We start from the raw sequence: 13,761 nt of genomic DNA, 5'->3' as shown, positions 1-13,761 counted from the left end.
AGGTTCTGGGCAATTAAAGCTTCCTTTTCTCATCTTGATTAAATACTGTAGATATAGTAGGTGTAAATGAGGTTGTTTGCCGTATTGTTGCGTGTATGAATCTGTCATTCTCATCTGAAAATGTCGTGATTTTGTGGGACAAGAAATGTTGCCTTCTAGGAATACGTGTTCAAAAAAACCACTATATTGTGGATTCTTCTGTCTCCTGTAGTGAATGTGAAGTGTGTCGTTAGGACTCCTTGCTTTGTAGTTCTCTTTTCAGAGGCTTCAGCTGCTGCAGCTTGCCACTCTTCAAAGTTACCTATTCTGCATAGCAGCAAGATACAATGTAAAAATGAATACCTGGCCGCTTGTCTCAATTTACCATCTTCTAACAGCTTCTCAGAGCCAAGCTTTTGCTACCATTCACTTGGCTCATTTGCCATTTTGGCAACTAGCTCCAGTTGAAAGCGGAGTAGTAGCTTTACTGTTTGCTTTAAAAAGTGTTCTGTAATACTGCTGTGCTGAACGTGGTTTATTAAAAGTTTTGCAGTCCTTTAGAGTGAAAAGTGTTGTGTGTAAATTGATGATAACTGAAATTTTTGCAGTAAGAAGTTTTTTTTTCTAAAAGTGAAAATGCTTAGTGTTATATGAGCACTGAATGCAGGTGGATTTAACCCAAGTGGATTGTTTCCACATTTCGCTTGAATGAGTCTGAGATACAGGAGAGTTGAAGCAAATAAATCATTAGAATGGTCTTTTTTGTTAAATCATTCGATTAATCTTGCATTTAGAAATTCTTGAAAATTAAAGTGTGTTTAATTTTTTCTGCCTCGATTACCACTAAGTCATAAACTAGTTTCAAAAAAATAGAAAGGAAAAAAAGCTTTTGCGTGTAAAGCTTAAAATTGTGGATTTGAGAGCACAGCTGAAAGCATAGGCAGTTTTGCCCTTATATTAGCCTAAGCATTGCACTGAAGCAAATAACTGTTTGTTTGTAGTGTCCTTTGTCCCTTTATTGCTGTTATAACCATTGTAATCTCTTGGCCTATGGCTAGAGAGAGGTCAGTTTGATTAAATTAACTTGTTTTATTCCAGATCCATGCAGGGCATTCCACTTGGCTCTTCAGCCAGTCTCTCGTTCAGTCTGTCTATTAGTGATCCTAATCCTTGGACTTCAAAGCTTCTGCTGTTTATAGCCTGTTAAAGCCAGGAAGTTTCTGATGGATTAGAGCAAGGAATGAGTTTGAAGTTTGTAATGTGCACCACTGTCACTGATAAAGTCTAGTTTATTACCCTACAGTAGTATCTGCACTTTTATGGCTATTCACTTTTAATTGGTCGTAGTAAAGCTGAGGTGCTTAACCTCCTAGAGCATCAAGTGCTGTATTTCCTGGTCCTTTCCATGTAAGGGACACATTTTGGTACAGAAGCAGCTCCTGGCTTTTGTTGTTGCAATCCTTTGTGGTTTGTTTTGGTTTTCATTTGTTAAGTGGGAGGGCTGGGTGAAGGACATCCAAGTTGTCTTCCTTAGTGATTATGTGCAGTAAATTGAAAATTGAATTTAGGTCTCCTGAGATGTAGCTGGGATAGTGCCACACAAATGTGACATGTAGCTGCTCCTATCTTTCCTCTGTCAACACCAGAAAAATATTATAACTGAAAGTGTCATTGCTATCAAAGCAATATGTATTGGAAATAGAGAGAATCTGTCCCTCAGAATGGAAAGTTTTGAAATACATGCAAATTCTAAAATTAACACGGTTTTTAATGAATGCTTATATACTTGTAATAATGCCTTTACATAATGAAACTCAGCAAACTCAGGACTTAAAAGGAAAACAGAATAAAAATGAAATACTGTGTTCTTAATGTTGTACAAAATCTAAGATGCTGCACCCCTCAACAAATGCAACACTCCGTAAGATAAAAATCCTTTTTTGCTTGTCCTCAGCATTTAGTAAAGTTTGAGTGAAAAGATATATTTGTCAGCATGACCTGTAAATGAACTAACGGTGATATTTGTCAGACGAATGACGAGGCCGTATTGTGATCACTCTGCCATCAGTACTACTGAGCATCCTTCAGTGCAGGTAAGAGGCTGTAGCTGATCTCGGCTGCTGCGCTGTGGAATGGTTACAGGTGTGGGAAGCGTACAAGGTGTGTGGAAAACAAACTCCTTGCAAATCTAGGTCTGTCGGCGCAGATGCAGCTCTGATCTGACTGTCAAATTTTTTTGTCACATTGGCTGCTAGTAAATAAAGTAAGCAGCTAAGAGGGCTACGGATTAATTGAACACTTGACTGGAAAGTTTTCATGCGAATAGCATGCAAAAGTATAAAGTTGGAGAAAAAGTAGCTACATGTATATGGGCTAGAAATCAGTAGCAATTTAAAGACTGGTTTTCCCTTTGTCCTATGAGTTTGCAAGGACCACTCTCGTAACTTGAAATGTTTGAGAGCTGCATGTGCAAGTCTGAGCTCATCGCTGCATTTCACTTAGAATCAGTGAAAAGAAACAAGCACCTCCATCTAGCCTGCATTAGGTATTTATTTTAGGGTAAACTAAATCATCCCTCCAGATGTACCCTTTTTTCGTCCACTGAGTATGAAGGAAACACAAGGTGACTAGTACAAGCTTAAATGACTGATCTTTATACACCTGTCTGCTCTGAGTTCCTACTTGTTTTGCCATACTGGTACCTGAACACAGTGAAGGAGAAGGACACGCAGGCTGTCTCACAAGGTTCTTGAGAAATAAGCAAAAATTAAGGAGCACTAAAAATGTTTCACTTATTTTTCTTGGGCAGATAGTTGTTGTAGCTGGGACACTGACGAGACACAACTTCTGCCTGCTGAATGGGAGCAACTCATTTCTTACTGTTCCTCAGTTTCCATGTCTGTAAAATGAATACAACAATATTGTTTTAGATAAAATGCTTGAGACCTATAGTTTAAAACTGCTATGTAAGCAGCATTGTTCATGGCATTATTATTAGGTAGATGCTGAAATTTCTAATTAGAAGGTTAATGTCTACTTTGAAATCAAAGTAAAATATAAATAATAAAGGAAACTGCTTTTTATAGATTTAATTTAATCTGAGTACCTTCAAAACATTTATAAATATGTATGTGTCCTGACTATATAAGCAGTAGATTAACTGGTTATTCCCATTTTATAGCTTTAGAAACTGGGGTACTCAGAGGTGAAGTCTTCACCGTCACTCAGTAATTCAGCTTCAGGGCAAGGGACTGATTCAAGAAGGTCCTGTGCTTTGGCCTTTATTTTGCTTAGTTGAACATACTGCCTTCTCATACTTTCTATTTGAGAGGTATCATAGACATAGGTATGTGTAAAGGGGTAGAAGCTTTACTGTGTATTTTGCAGTCATTGCTGAATCTGTGCGCCAAAGTAGGAACACTGTGCTTTGGGTGAGACTGGAAAGCAAGGGTCTAATCTTTTGGTTTTGAACTCAGAATATGAGCAGTGTCTTAGGAAAAAAAATACAACTACAACAGATGAATCTGAGCAACACAGATGTCTTGGGCAAACATTTTGAAGTTCTCAGAGTGCTTATGATGGTAAAAATGTTGGATCTTGTATGTGAAATAGCAGAGAGAAAATACCACATAGGATGATGATTTTAATCTGGAACCTTGAAACTTTATAGAAACATCTTGCTCATCTTAAGTGCTCTCTGGATTTAAGGGAAGTGATCTCTGCTCTGTGTCTTTGGCTGAGTTTTGCATATATTCTCAGCCATACAGAGTATGCTAGAAGCCTGTCAACCCAACTGTAATGTCAGCAGGCCCATGACTGCATGTATAATATTAGTAAAAAAATTAAAAGCTTTGAAATATTACAAGCAAAAAAACGATATTTTTTTTCTCATTTACTTTGCATCTATTAAAATAAACATTGTGGTCCAAGTGCCTGCTGCTGGGAATATTTGCGTAGACAGGATGTTTTTTCATCTTCTCCATCAGCCAAATACTTTTGCCCTTTCGTTTGTATTTGTCTAAATTGCTAGTTCTGAAATGCAAGAAGATAGTCTGTGATAGAAATTTCCACCAACATTTCATCACACTTGTTTCAGACAATTGAAAAAAAACATATTGTCTACCACATAAATGGTATAAAAATGTATTAATGCATTACTGTTAGTAAATATGCAACAAGCTACAAATCGTGTGTGGTAGCTTGATTCCTTTTTAGCTTCAGTTTTATAAAAATGAAAAGTGTATTTTAAAGAATGTGTACTTTCTGTGTAGTTGTATCAGTAGTGGTTCCTGGAGCTAAGTTGCTGATAAACTTGGAATAAGATACAGACTATAAGGCTCATGGGTATTACTGCAATAACCGTCTTTGGTTTTCAATTTGATACTATTAATGGACAGCATTGATACAGAACACTGGGGATAAGGAACCTGAGTATCCTATGGGTTACTGTATCTTAAACTGTTAACTTTAAAAAAAAAAAAAACAACAATAAAAAAAAAAATCTTCAGTGGCAGGGTTTTTTGCATACCATGCCTTTAATAGTCAGCACTGGTAAGAATGTTTTTCTGAACTTCTCTTTAGGTTTTGAATTAATTTGGCTTCTTCACAAGAGACTTAATGCCATTTTCCTTGATTAGCTAGAAAACTAATTCATGATGGTTTTAGTCTTCCATGGATCATCTTACAAACATTTTGCAATGTTATTTCCCAAGGAAGTCTAGAAATCTAGCTCAACAAACCCAGCCTAGCAAAACTGGGCTCTAAATGTCCTAGAAACCAATATTCTGTTATATATAAGAGGAATTCTCTGCATTACTGTAGACGAATATAAACATTGTAATGTAAGTAGAAAGCACCTGTTTTGAACAGATAGTCCTAAGTTGAAGCAGTTGAAATGTCTGGACAGACTTCTTCAGTCAGCCATTACTGAAGGAATTCTGGTAATAAATAGATGTAACATGCTTGATGTTGTTTCTGGCAGTTTTTTGAAACTTCAGATTCCAGCTAAGTTCTGCCATTCAGTCTTTGAGATGGAAAAAGTACTTGTTAAGCTTCCATCATCCATGTTCAATTAGTTGAATTCATACAGACTACTATAGACCAATTCGAATAAGCATCAAATAAAAGATTTTTATAAAAGATCAGGTATGAGAGTTGAGTGTCTTGTATAGGATTCTGTGCAACTGCAGGTACATACAGAGGAGCTTGTTTAGGGGTGTTTTCTGCCAGATTTTTGATCTTAGTCTACCTTGCACAACTTCTGGAAAGGTTTTTCCTTTTTATAGTTCCAAGTGGGCTCCATAGAAGCTGTGGGAAGTCTGAGCTTAATATGAATCAATACTCTGGTGCCAGGTTATCGGTAGTCATGAGATATTCCTAGCTGTTGTTACTGAGGAAGTAAAACAGGAGAAGCATGTTTGTAAGAGCATCTTTGTATAAGTCATCAAAATGCCATTATTTTAGTCAATAAGTGGATCTTATTTTCATTTTAATTTGTCATAGTGCTCTTAATACTGGCAAGGATTCAGCTCTTGCCACCAAGAGTGTACACTGCATTTCCAGCTCCTCCTCATTATCCTTACCTGCTGCTTCCAATTGCAAATGCAACAAACCATCTGCATTCAAGTATCACGTGCTATTTTTGAACTTGATACTACTTAGAATGGGTGTCCCAAAAATACTGGTTAGCTCTGTACAGCAGCCGTATTGATTCTCACTTTCCCTAGGCTGAATGTTGAAACTGGGAATGGATGATTAATGATTGGAGCAAGTCATTTCCTATATAAATACACTTCTGTCTGCTGACTAGGTAGATAATGCATCTGCTGCCGAGGACCCCTTCAGATGCTATTAACTTCCCAGTTTCTCAGAAGCAAGGATACAGAGAGTGATGCTATTTAACAACATGACAGTGCCATTTCTCTTTGAAAAGAGATAATACACTCCATAGAAATATTACTCACTATTATTTTTAATAATCCCTCTTTTATGTATGATGTAAGAGTTCGTTTAGAGCTGAGAAACAGGGCTGGATTTCAGACTAAGAATTCATTTTTATACATAAGCATTTTGCAAGCTTATGTTACTTACATTTTTTTGTTACAAACATCTGATGGCAAGCCTAGGGAGATGTAGAAAGTGAAGGGTTTTTTTGGTGTGAGAGGGTATTCCTTTAGGTTATAATGAAGTTGCCTCTCATGATTGTCCTCCCTTCTCTTCCTTATGTCTTTCATGTAATTCACTGGGAGTTGTAGCTGAGAAGTGCCTATTTAGAGGATGGGGGGGTTTTGCTGCTCTTCTGTATGTGAGTGTTTTAAATGGAAATGTAATTACAGCACTTTTTTGACCCTGCAGTTTGTGGAAGTCATCTTGAAATCATGCTTGAAAAATTTGCTGTGAGATGCGGACTTTCAGCACTTAATGGTGAGATTGTGGGCTGGCCAGAAATACAGCCATGTATGTGGTTGTTAGGGATTGTAAACCCATTAGAAGTGGAAGCTGCATTTGGCAAAGTTGAGAAACTGCTGATTTTGTGTTTAGAAGACCACATGCTGTTTTCTGTGGGCAGCTCCTGCAATCAGTGCATCAGTAGTCCTAAATAGCACAAAGTGCCAAGAATGTCCTGAGTCTTGTTGCCAAAGAGCAAGTGTAAGTGTTATTCAAACACTCTTCTCTTGTAATTATTTCAGTATGATGTGCAATAGGAGGTGCCCATCATTCTCTTCACTCTCCATATATACGTGGACTTTTATACGCTCCAGAGAGCTTTACTTTCATATTTTACCTCTGTCTTTTCCTGCATCACAGAAAGTCCTCGCTGGTTTTAAAAGAAGTAAGAATAATTCCCAGTCCAAGCATGCATTTTTACTTTTGTGTGCTTAAAGGTTCTCATGCCGTCTCGTAGGACTTTATCTACCTTCCTCTTGGACTTCTTTTACCTTTGTCATACTCTGTTAAATGATGCAGTGCCCTCTTACTGTAAGAATAAAGCATGTGCTTTTACCTTGGTTATAATAAAGTCTACTAAACTGAGAATTTTCCCCATATATGTTTTGCTAGTGCTCAGGTTTCTCATAATTTCCCAAGCAGTATCTGAAATTTCAGAGCGTGATGTTACAGAAGTGGCAGACCCCATCTCTGACTTCCCTTTACGCCACGTTTCTCCTATGTGTAAAAAAGAAAAGTACAAATACTCTTGAGATCTTTTGAAATAAATATAGACAGTGTTAACCTTCCTGATGGATTCTAAAACTTTGACTTCTGAAGTAGCTGTTGTCTTTTTTTTTTTTTTTTTGACTATATATTTCTTTTGGAGTTCCTGCAGCAGGGCTAATTTTGAATACTTGGGTCTCTGAGTGGAGCCTGCTGTCCTTTGCAATAGTCGTTTTTGCCCAGGCTGCCAAAGTGGTTACCCAGGTGTCATTGTGTCATGACATCTACCATGGGCTTCCATCTCTGCAGGTACAGCAACCTTCAGTATCAGATCAGATTCTAGGCAGCAAGTAGTCTTATGCTTTCTTTCATTTTGCGTGCTGCAGGGTAACTGGTACCCTAATATCTTATTCAGAGTTTCTCCAAACTGCTGGTATTTTCTGTTCGTGAATTTACGTCCAAATTCAGAAACTTTTGTATTATGTTTCTCAAAGCACAAATATTTTCCAGTAACATACCTCTTTTGAGAATTCGTCGTTCTGAGAGTTTCCAAGACCTTAGTAAATCATGTGGATTTAACAGGATTTGCTGACATACGAGATGCGTGCTGATTATAATTAGATTACACCTTCATTTTTCATACTTTTCATTACTTTTTCTTCTGTTACCATATTTTTGTGCAAGTGGCATGTCTGTTAGTAAGCTATCAAACAGTTGATTTTCCAAAGAGCTAGCTTAAAGCATCCATGCTTGCTTGCTTTTCTGAATTACTATTTTTCAATCCTAGTGACTTTTCAGTTTCAATTTTTGTTTCAGTGTATTCGTGCACTGAAATAAGATCTTTGTTGCAATTTGGTTGTCTTTTTTTTTTTTTTTGTGTAGCAGATGTGAAAGGAAGAAAAGCCAGAACAAAAGAGTACTTAACATGTATAAAATGTAAACTTTGTTGATATTTATAAATACAAATTTACAAATGCATACATACCTATGGCAATTCTGATTGCTACTGAAGCATTTGTGACAGTAGGGTATTTTCCGGGTCTAGCAGGCTGCTTAAAATTATTCAATACCAATGCTGGGATTATAACTGGATAATTATAGGCAATTAGCCTAAGGTCTTTAAGTAGCTTGCAAATGTTAAACAGTCTACAGTCTTTATGAGGCCATTATATGTGTCTTTGAGGTATCTGTAACTGTCTTATAAACATGGATACTTCCATGTTGTAGGGTAAACCAGAAAGCAGTGAGTTGACTTGAGAGTACTAATTTGCAATGGACGGGTCCAGTTGTTCAATGTTACTGTCTCCTGAGGTTAGGATAACTAGTAAGATGAAAATTTGGAATTTTAGCGGTGTCCTACTGAAATCATTGTTTCAGATTATGGTCCAAGCAGGGGATTTCAAAGACCTTACAATGCTGAGAATAAAATGAGCTCATTGCACTATAATTGGAATCCGTGGCTTTTGAAGATTTTTGTTGTGGTCCCAAGGCATTTGCTGTATCTCCTCAGCTGCTGGCTGACTGTGACTTCCATTGGAGCCCATCCGTAACGTGGTTGAATCCTTCCAACTGGCCACTAATCAGTATCACAAGCCACTCAGGTGTGCACTGGTGTTTGAGCTGATGCCTCTTGCCTTCTACTAGAAGGAAAAGAGGTGAGTAAAACTGGACAAGAACCTGCATAATGTCAAATACAGGCCATGGTCTACAAGACCACCCAGATAAAGGTGGATGTTACAGTCACTTTTTCAATCTCACAGGAAAAATCTCGGGGTAGGAGACTGAATACAAATTTTGCCAGTAAATGTAACTGTCTATTTCTTCTCCTTTCTTTTGGCCACCCAAGCGTGCCAATCCTTCTTTCTAAAATACAGCTCCAAGAAAAACTGACTTTTGAAGACTTTTACTGCGGTTTGGAAAAACTGCTTTGTTTTCCTAGTGAAGTAGTGTTTGGACTCTGTCTTTAAGCAGTGTACAGCTCTGTGTTTTATTTGAGTGTAGTGTGAGCTGTTAAATCTGAGAGGCCCAGTGGCGATGAGGACGTGGACACTCGTTCCTGGGAGCAAGTTTTACTTGTACACGTTGGAATGAAGCCGCTCCTCTCCTTCTCTGGTAGTAACTATATTCCTAGTGCAACAGACTGACAGTGGAAAGAAGGCAAAGCTGTCTTGGAAGCAGACCTGATTTTGGATTATTATGGAACTGGAAGTGTGTATGCATAATTGTTTCATGTTGTAACCCATTTATTTTTTTTTGTTGTCTCTCATCCAACATTCTTCAGATCCTTCTGCTGAGAATACTTCCAGAATTTGATTATATATTGTTGTTTACAAACTAAAACCATTTTCTCAGGTTAGGATTTCCCTTATCTCGCCCCTTACAGTGGCTTTTTCTATTGACACCTGTTTTACCTTCCTCTCTTCATTCTCATAACACACAAGCAAGGATCTTATTTCCTTGTGCTATTTTCTGAATTTCTGTATTCGCATCCCATGGCCTACTAGTTTACATTCAAGCTTCCTATTCTCATCCCGATGACAGTCAACAATCTCACTGTTCATAGAGTTTGAGGCAGAAGGGGCAGTAAGATCGTCTGGGTTGACCTGTAAGTCATGAGTCACCACGTTACCTTTCCTTTCAATCCGGTAACTTCTAACTGGAGTGCATCTTCTATAATAATACCCAGTCTTGTTGAAAGACAAGATGTACAGAATCAGCTGCTGTCCTTGTTAAATTCTTCCAGAGGTTAACCACTGTTACTATTAAAAATGTCTGCCTTAGTCATACTTTGAATTTGCCTGGCTTCAGATTCTAGTCATTGGTTTTTGTTATGTCTTTCTCCAGTTGGTTGAAGATATGTGGCATTTTTCTTCCTGTGTAGGTAATTGTACGTGTTACAATTTTCATTACAATTACATTACTGTCAACAGTGATTAACATTTTAGGTGTATCTAGATTTTTAATTGATACAATAAAATCTGTTTTTCTCAGCACTTGATAGAACTAACATTCTTTTCCAAATTCTTTATGACCCTAGACTTGCAGTCAGTGATTGTATACTGTTGCTTCAAATTCTTTTAAATAGCTGCAGTTGAGTAAAATATCTGTTCTTGCTGTGGGTCCTAAACGAATACATAGTATCACTGACTCTTGTTACGCGATTATTGCAGACTGCTGTTTTGGGCAAGCTATCCCCCTTATAGCTGTCTGTGAAGCTCTCCATAGAGAGCAAAAGAGGGAAATGTAGCTGAACTTCTGTCTCTCACCTTCTTATGCTTATGTGTTTGCCTAACTGAAAGTCGGGTGTAAATTTGCCATTAAGAAGCTTTTGTTTAAGATGTGAAGGAAAAAGGAGTAAAGAGAAGCTAAGACAGATGTGCAGACTCATTCAGAAGGAAAGTATAATATTGAATTCCATTTCTTTTAATTTTTCTCTCTAGAGTCCCTCTGGCCAAAGATTCGTGTTCCCCTGAAAGTTGTTAGGACTGCAGAAAACAAACTTAGTAACCGTTTCTTCCCCTATGATGAGATTGAAACAGAAGCAGTGTTGGCTATTGATGATGATATCATTATGCTAACATCAGATGAACTCCAGTTTGGTTATGAGGTAAGAGAATTGTTTTTTTCCTGTCTCTTAGGCTGTCCGCTCCAACATTGCACGTGTGTATAAAGTAGAGGAAGCACTGCACAGTCTGCTGATTCAGATTGTTGCATCTCTCCTTACCGTAACAGTTCAATGCTGACTGAAATATTTTTACAGGTAGTCATTACTTTATGGAAAAGAATGCCAGAAAATTTTTGGTAACTGGCACAGCAATGCCACAAGACTCCAGAAAATGTTGTGTAATTGGTGTAAAGGAGGCAGTCTGGGGACTGGATTGCATTCTTAACAGTTTCAGACGGTTTTCAGACAAATCAGAAGTGCTATCCAAGTTAATGTGTCTTGATGGACAAGACAAGTTTCAGAGATTAAGTGTTGGGAACAGAGGAGGCCTCTTGAGGACATGCCGAAGTAAGGTGGAGCGCAATGAAAAGAGGAACTGAAGAATGTCAGGGAGGGGACATAAGTATCATAGGCTTGAAATGGCAAAGCTTCAACAGCTGGTGCTGTAATGAGGGTATCAACAAAAAGAAAGTTTGTCCAAATCAGTTACCCATGGCAGTACAAAGAGGTGACAGTCTTCATAGGCATTTGAGTTGTTTGTTAAAAAGTGCACTTCCTTAAAGCAACACTTGTCTTCCTTCCAAAATTTTGGGCTGAATGAGTTAAACTTTGTCGTCCATTTGTGTTTGAGTATATGACACAGTCCATAATCTGACATTACTGTTATGTGTGTATTTAAGACAAACATGCTACATTTGTAAATAAATCAGAGACATTAGAAAAATGTAATATCGTATTTTAAGAAAGGTTTGAATCATGTGGTCATACCTGTCCCTGCAATATCAAGAGCAAAACAACACTGGGCTTCATACACGAGAGCTAGAACACGAAACTATTGCCTAAATTGAGTGAAATAATGAAAGCCACTTTTCTAAAGGGTAGAAAACAGACTAGATGTGATAGTTGTCTCATTTTTAACAATCCCATGTGTAGTTGTTAACACCAGAAGATATTTTGTAAGAGACGTTGGAAGTATTTCTTTAATGTGTATACTTATGTGGTAAAATACAGCTCTTTCTCCCTCTCAAGTGAAAGAGACTGTTAGCAAGCAACGAGCTTTGGACTCAAGAAATGACTTGTGGTAATATAGGTATGCTGATGTAATAACAAAGATGTTAAGTAGTGGAGACAGAGGTTTAATCTATCATGTGTGTCTCCAGAAAGGAAATACTTCCCTTGCCAGGTTAAGAGTAATGGGGTAGTACATGAAGTGTGAAAGATGGAATGAAGAGAAGACAACTAAAGGAAGGGGGTTTTTTGGCCACATATGCCTCTCTGTACTCCGTTGTCTACACTGAATGTTTCAAGCACTGCACTGCAACAGCAGAGCAATCAAGTGTTGGCAGTTCTGCAAGCTGACTTACTTTTGTCTGTGTTGGTGCTTATAACTACTAGTTTTGAGGGTGAACTGACAGGATGAAAGATAACAAATCCATAATGTGCATGCTGTGTAAATCCTGTCTCCATTTGCAGTTTGATTTTCATTTTCATCGAGCTGTCTCTAAGTAAATAAAAATAAGTCTTATAAAAACCTAAGTGACTGTGTAAGTAGTTCCAAATGAATCTCTGCTACTGGCGAAGCAGTCTTGGAGGGCTTCAAAGCAGAGATTCAAACTGCAGCTGAGTTTCAGCTGTGTCAGCCAGAAGTTGTGAGAAGTAGAACTGCAGGGCTCGTGTGTCTGAAGCGTTAATTTAAATATCCTCAGTGGAGAATTATCTGTATCTTCACGTATATGGAGTCTGGTCACTTAGGCAGGAAAGGGTTATCCTCATGAAAAAAAAATGGGGCAAAGAAAATTTGACGTGAATTCCCCTGTAGTCAGTGTGATTAGGTGGCAGTTGGGACTTAAAACTGTTCACCCCAGGTCTAGCTGTTGGACTGTGCTGGCTAATTTATTGGCCTTCTGTGGACCATATGCATTGGTTGCAGGGACTATCTGGGTAACAGTCCTTATATTCAGTGTGTGAATGTAACTGCTTGGACACGAGATTGTTTAGTCTGGCAGACTAAAAACTATTGCTTTTGCAGTTTTTGCAGTTTTTTGCATTTTATTATAAATCCTCTTCCTTTTTGATTCTGGGAATTCAGCTTACTACACAGCCCCATCGATGGAAAATTAAAATGCCTTACTGAGCAGATAGTTGAGACAAACCCCTGGGTAGTTTGAATACTTATATTTTGAGATAGCTCCCCTCCCCCCCTAAAATAAACGAATAGAAATGTCTTTGAATACAGAAGCACAGCCTATTATTTTATAAATACACAATTTTCCTCATATAGGTTGATGTAGATCCTACTCTCTGGCACAGAAATCAGGGGCTGAAGATTGATCTTTCCTGTCCCTGAGTGTCTGTGACTTGCTTGACAGGCCTGAGCTGGCTCCCAGATGTTTAAATTGTCCTCAGCCTGTGATAATTTATTTATCTGTTTATGCGTGTTACCAGAAAAGTATCTCTCAAGCTCTTGACTCATTTGCAGGGGAATCCAGAGGGAACAGTAGCAGCATATAATGTTACTAGAACATTTTCTTTTAAAAGTATGTCTGCTTCTGCTTTGGTCATAAGAAGGGCTGGAAACGTGACATTCAGTAATTTTCTTTTCTCCTCCTGACATCCTTGAGACTTTACATTTAAACATGTGGCAAACCCCCCCCTGTCACAGACTTGTCTGAATGTATAGAGCAAGCCTAAAAAAAACCAGAAAACTTTGATCTCTGTACACTTTCAGCCATAAAAAATTATAGTAACACTCAAAGTGTCAGACATTTTTTTACTTGTTAAAAGTGAACTATTATGGTACAGTGATTTATGACATTGCGTAAATCTATTGGAGCAAGCAGAAAAATAGTCCCTGTGTGCTGCTGTATTAAGGTAGCAGAAGAATAGTCATGACATTCTGACTTTGAAAAAAGTATTTCTGTTAAGTTACATGATGAAATCACAGGCGTGACTTGGGGTGCTGGAAA

General features: G+C 37.9%; 1 protein-coding gene across 1 annotated transcript in view; it reads left to right on the top strand.

Annotated features, from left to right (window-relative positions):
* EXT2 (exostosin glycosyltransferase 2) overlaps positions 1 to 13,761 on the top strand; it is an 80,039-nt gene that overhangs the window by 50,958 nt on the left and 15,320 nt on the right. The window contains exon 10 of the mRNA XM_049825295.1: positions 10,572 to 10,738. Coding sequence (XP_049681252.1) covers positions 10,572 to 10,738 — 167 coding nt within the window. The remainder of the gene's footprint in view (positions 1 to 10,571; positions 10,739 to 13,761) is intronic.

Source organism: Accipiter gentilis, chromosome 22 (genome assembly GCF_929443795.1).
Source record: "Accipiter gentilis chromosome 22, bAccGen1.1, whole genome shotgun sequence".
Lineage (NCBI taxonomy): Eukaryota > Metazoa > Chordata > Aves > Accipitriformes > Accipitridae > Astur > Astur gentilis.
The sequence above is the reverse complement of the archived record's forward strand: the minus strand, read 5'-3'. Positions and strand labels throughout refer to the sequence as shown.